General features: G+C 34.0%; 1 protein-coding gene across 1 annotated transcript in view; it reads right to left on the bottom strand.

Annotated features, from left to right (window-relative positions):
- Positions 1 to 3,351: 3,351 nt before the first annotated feature.
- Positions 3,352 to 6,000, bottom strand: part of LOC308625391 (transmembrane protease serine 11A-like) — a 61,714-nt gene continuing 59,065 nt past the window's right edge. The window contains exons 9-10 of the mRNA XM_081249506.1: positions 5,310 to 5,452; positions 3,352 to 3,525 (exon numbers count right to left, since the gene is read on the bottom strand). Of these exons, the coding sequence (XP_081105632.1) occupies positions 3,364 to 3,525; positions 5,310 to 5,452 (305 nt within the window). The 3' untranslated portion in view covers positions 3,352 to 3,363. The remainder of the gene's footprint in view (positions 3,526 to 5,309; positions 5,453 to 6,000) is intronic.

Below are 6,000 nucleotides of genomic sequence, written 5' to 3'. Positions count from 1 at the left end.
AAGCAGTCTTTAATGGAACTTAAAATGTTTGCAGACATAATAAATTTACATATAAGCTGTAATACAGAGTAAACTATGAGAAATGCTCTAGGGGAAGAACAAACACATTCAAAAAGTGTAATTTTTTCTGGGATAATAAACGTATTCTCAGTAGAGGTGATATTTGAGCTAGATCTTGTAGAGTGAAGAGAACATTGCATGCCCCACTATATATGTGTTCAGGAAATAAAGAGTAACATTCACTGTTATAAGAGCACTGAGTACAAGTGAAACAGAAATTTTATTGGTTGTTGGCAGATTGTAAAGAACCTTACAAGTTATGGTGATGTGGATTTAGACTCTATTTGTCAGGCAAAGGGGAAATCAGTGAAGATTTGAGTGCATGAGAATAGCATTATTGAATAGCATTATAATCTAGCTACAATTTGCTAAATGTAGTAGAGAGAGGTTGAAGGTGGGGAACGCAGTGGGAAGAGGTGAGATCATAACAATATGGCGTTAATAATAGTGAATGATCATTCCAGAATGTGTTATAGGAACTGCAGATTCACAATCTAACTGACTTGTTATATTGTGAAATCAATTTAGTTGGTGGGGCAAGCATTTTAAAAAATGAAATAGAATAGAATAGAAATATTAGATTTTATTGTATTTCATAAGGTAGGTATTGTTTTATGAAACTTGTTTCATTTTTTCATACATAGAATTTTGTTACATATTTATGGAGCTGTGATGTAAAATATATTTCTTGCTGTGGATTGTGGTCAAGATAGAGAAACTCTACTAGAGGGTATATTCATAGAAAACCTATCTTCACAGCAGTGGTTGATGGTTCTCTATGAATATACTGTAGGCAGGAGTATGAGAGAAACGCTAGACACATTGTGTGTGGGAAGATCACTCTGTATTTGAAATAGCCACTGACTAAAGCATCAGTCACTTATTCTGCTGTTTCTTTTAGGAACATGATAGTTAACATACAGTTTGACCAGGAGACTATAGTTTTTGAATGCTCAGTGTCATAATTTTGAGATATCACTGGCATTTCTGAAAATAATCAAATGTCTTTGGAACAGTAGTTCTCAAAAAGGAACAAGTTCACCCCTTAGGAGACATTTGCCAATGTCTGGAGACATTTTTGGTTATCATAATTTGGGGGGAAGGAGTGTATTTCAGGCATCTAGAAGGCAGAGGTCAGGGGTGCTGCTAAAATTCTACAGTGCATGGAGTAGCCTCTTAAAACAAAGAACTATCCAGACCAGAAGGTCAAAAGTGCCAAAGTTGAGAAATTCTGCTTCAGAGTGACCCAAACTAGTTATTTAAAAGAAATGTAATTTTTAACAGAAGTTGAAAGAAAGACTCATGTTATTGGCCTAACACAGATTCAATGATATTATTTGTAGAATGCTCTGATCACCAACTTTATTATTAGATTTTAAACAATATATCAGTATTTGTTTACATGTGACTCAGGATTAAGTGCTTCACAAAACAGTTTAGAAATATAAAGTTATAACTCTAAGATCATTTCTTGAACCTTAACACTAGAAATCAGAATTATATCTTGCCACCATAATATTGAATAATTTATATGCCTATGTATATTTTTATATAAGAAAAAGCAGCTTTATCTTGAAGTGAGTTCAGAGAATTGGCAGCCAGCCACCTAAGTGAATCACATGGTTTAAAATTGAATTTAAAACAGATTCAATAGAACTCACTGAAATTTTTATACAGCTGATGATTCAATAAATATAGACAATCATAAAGATATTTTGTAAGAAAAGGGCCTGTGAAATTTGTACCTGGGTTTTAGGCCCCCTGGGGATACAAATTACCTACAGCTTTACAAAGTTATTTACTTTTCCTGGCTTCACTTCTCTGAACCCTAAGTGTACTGGCCCACATGACATGTAGTCTCTCCTAAGCTTTAAAATTCTGTGAGTCTAAGTTATGGATCAATTTTTATGGTGAATAAATTTTAAATCTCTTTTAGATTATTTTAGGATTTTTTAAAAAATTATTTACTTTATTTATTTTTGGCTGCGTTGGGTCTTCGTTGCTTTTAGGATCATTTTTATGCCTTATTAATAGCACATGGGGGAGATTGTTATAAAATCACTCAATTTTCTAACAGTTTGGCTTATATCTGGACTGCATGAGTAAACGACGCCCCACCTATAAACCCTGATGTTTAGTCAGCATTGTCACACAGAGTAAGTTTACACAAAATCTTCACTTAATTGTATCATGGAATACATGAGCCTGACTCACCTAATGTCTTCATGAGACACTTAGGGGGTTCATTTAATCACTTTGTTTGTGTGTTCTGTATGGTTGGTCCTCAAATTTTATATTAAATTAAAACAAAAACTATTGTTTCATGCTTGCAATAGTCAGGCTGTTGATGCAAGCCTTAGGAGATAATTGGCTGCAGCAATACACAGGAATAAACTTTTTCTTTCTGTGTGGAAGGATAATACTCATTAATTCTTCAACATATTAACAAATTCTCATTTTTTCTAGGCATTTAAGCTTACAACAATAATGTACAAAGCTGCCTCCTGGTGGTCCAAGCATGTAAACGCATCTATAAAATATCCAATTTTTGTGTCATTTTTTTCGGACTGCTCATGAAGTTACTATCACCTTCCCCCCAATTTTTGTAACAAAAATACATCTTTGATTAGCTAATTACTGTATATTCATTAAGCAGGCTTTTTCTGGGTATATCTGAAGGTAGGGATATTCTGTGTGTGTGTGCGTGTGTGTGTGTGTGTGTGTGTATGTTAAAGAATCACTGAAAAATTAGGGAGATTTTGCAGCAGACAAAGGTTATAAGACCTCTGGCTTGATTTATCACCATACTTTGTTTCCTAGATATAACTTTTTAAAAAATTAGGATCCCTCCAATGGATTTATAAATTGAAAGTATGGAAAATTTCTTTGGAAAATCTGTAAGAACTAGAAAAATGTATTTGTGACCTCTGGAGAAATGATAGAAATTATGTAAGGGTTTCCTAAACTCAGAGTTCAAAAAGTTTCTCACTTGAGGGAAAAAGACATTCTAAAAATCTTACAGATTATCCTCAAAAATTTGCATTGCTCCTCTTTTATACTCTAGCTTGCTGATTTAAAGAGCTCAGTATCTCTGCTGTATTTTTCAAGCCAGGCTAAACTGACCCACTACCTTATAAATTTAAATCCTTTACAAATTGGCTATGGGATTTTGATTGATTAAAGTGATTCTGAAATAAATCATATCATTTAATCTCACTTCATTGTACTACAACCACAGAATATATGGATTCTCATACATGTATGACCTGCATACAGCTCTCAATGTTTAACTTGTATAGTGAATTAGAGGCCTGTTCTTGAAGTAATCCAGTTTCGGTAATAAGCCACTTTTGTGTAGACTCCAGGTTTGTTCTTTTGCCCACAGTTATCTCCCCAGCTCACAATTCCAATGAGATACCAGGTATCTTTAAGATCCTTTCCAACTAAAGGTCCCCCAGAATCACCCTGAAAATAAAAAAAGAAAAAAGAGAAAGAAAATTAGCTAAATGTAAAACTTATTACTTAAGATATTTTGATGAACCACATATTTTATTGTTAGACAGTATATGTATAGATTACCAATTCTAGGATAATTAGTTGAAACATGGATTTCAAAAGTTATAAAAGCCCTAAAGTTCAATTTCCACATTTTATTTTTTTTTATTTTTTCAACTTTATAGATGTATAATTCACAAATAAACATATATATTTAAAGTGTACATCATGATAATCTGACATATATACTTTGTGAAATGATTACCACAATCAGGTTAATTAACACATCCATCACCTCATAATACTTTGTGTGTGGGTGGATGTATGTGTGTAGTAAGAATGCTTAAGGTCTACTTTTAGCAAATTTCAAGTACACAACACAGAAAGTCAATCTGATGTTAGTTTTTTCTGACTTCAACTAAGGTGCCTGGGCTTCTGTTTTATCAGACAGATGAAGCACCTCCCGATGTACCCCAGTAGCAATCCCTGTATTCCTGCTTAGACCCCTATGCCTGAGTCACTTCCTCGATAACTTCCCCAATTTTTCTATGACTAGAGCTTTGCCTTATTATGCACTGAACAGTCATGGGGAAGGAATCTTACCTCTGCTCCCCAGTCCATGAAAGCTCTTTATGACCACCAATCTTTCCAGAGGTGTATCACTGATCTCACTGTTCATCTAGATTCCCATTTTCAGTGTGTTCCTGTCACCACCTCCCACTTGCCTGTCATGGCATGAACCTCTCTTTGGCTTCCCTGAATTCTAGATGCCTCCTCCACATTCTCAGCAACCAGGGCTAGATTCTGCTCTTGCCCAGCGTATATGCTGCAAAACTCCCTGCTATTTTTCTGACAGAGGTTGTCTATGTTGTGTAATTTGTGGGACTCTGGGCAGGGCTTTCTGCCACCTGATAACAATACAATTCCCATCATTTTAGCATGTGGAATCACCTCCTTGGAGTTTTCAAGAATCTCACATTATAAAGCAAGTGCCTCCAGGAAGAAACACACTTTACTCCTTTGTCCAAAAATACACATGCAGGATAGATGCTAGACAACAGAGTAGGCCACTGGAAAGGGGACTAGATATTCACACCATGGCCTAATCCACCTTCTCAGCATCAACAGCTTCTCACCTCTCATCCTCGTTAGGCTGAGACCCAATAGATTACTTGGAGTTGCCTCAAATATGAATTATAATTTCACACCTTCAGAATTTTAGCTATGCTTTTTCTCTTTTCTATAATATTCTCCTCTTATTCTGTAGAGTAAGTGCTTTTATCCTTCAGGCCTCATTGAAGTATCATCTCTCTAATACTTGTTCCAGAAATGTTCCTTCAAGCTAAAAATGTTTGTTCTCCACACTTGAAACTAACACAATATTGTAAATCAACTATACTTTAATAAAAAATTTTGTTCTCTGTTATATAATTTATAACATTACATCATAGTTCATTGTTCATAATTGTTTCCTTTCTAAATGTGAGCTTTTTAAGGAAAGAGACTCTGCTTTATGAACCGATGGATTTCTGGTATTAGAAAATTTAATTTTGTTGGTTGTTTGATATCATCAAAGAAACTCTTAGCTTATTTTGTTTTGCTTAATAAAACATTTAAAAATATGTTTGTGTTTGAGATTTGCATTTATAAAGTTTTGAACAGACAAGATCTCTGTATTTTACTAAACTAAAGAGCATTTTGAGCCAGATAAATTTTTTGAGTTCATGATATCAAAATAATCTCTCTCCACCTACCATACAGGCATCATAAATTCCTTCCAGATAGCCAGCACAAAGCATTCCAAATTTTATATCTCTGCCATACATATGTGGCTGCTTGCACACATCATCACTTATGATTTTCAGTCTGGCTTCTTGAAGATCATTTTGGGATTCCCCTTAAGGAAAAACAAAGTACTTTTAGTGTTTACAATAAACATCCTTAGCTAGAATGTAGTATGGACATTTTCCCGATTTTTTTTTCATACTAAAATTGTTGATACAGAATGAGGTTAATGTAAGCAGTTCCTAAAGAAAAAAATTCTGTTTAATATCTGGCATATGTAAATGATAATCATCCTTATCTCATTTTTATAAATACCTATACTAGCAAGGAAAACATTTTGTTTCTTTTTCTGGAAAACCTTTGTACCTTAAAAAACAATCAGTTAATGTATTTAGAAAGACATTTAAAAAAAATAAAGTTTGTATTTGTAGATTCCAGATTGTTCCCAGAAACTTTTCAGGCCCAGTTTGCTCCCCTGGCTTGATAAAATAACTATATGCATTTATTTTATCCTTTACATTTTATGAAGAACTTTCACATACATAATGACATTTAAAGGCAATGATTTCATTACCTCTTACAATTTTGGGACTCCAGGTCATAAACTAGATGCTGAGTTATAGAAACCAGTATTAATGCAGAAGACAACTATTTATGATG

The sequence above is a fragment of the Mesoplodon bidens genome (genome assembly GCF_964165515.1).
Source record: "Mesoplodon bidens genome assembly, chromosome: 1".
Taxonomy (NCBI): Eukaryota; Metazoa; Chordata; class Mammalia; order Artiodactyla; family Ziphiidae; genus Mesoplodon; species Mesoplodon bidens.
This window is presented reverse-complemented; position numbering and strand designations above follow the sequence as displayed.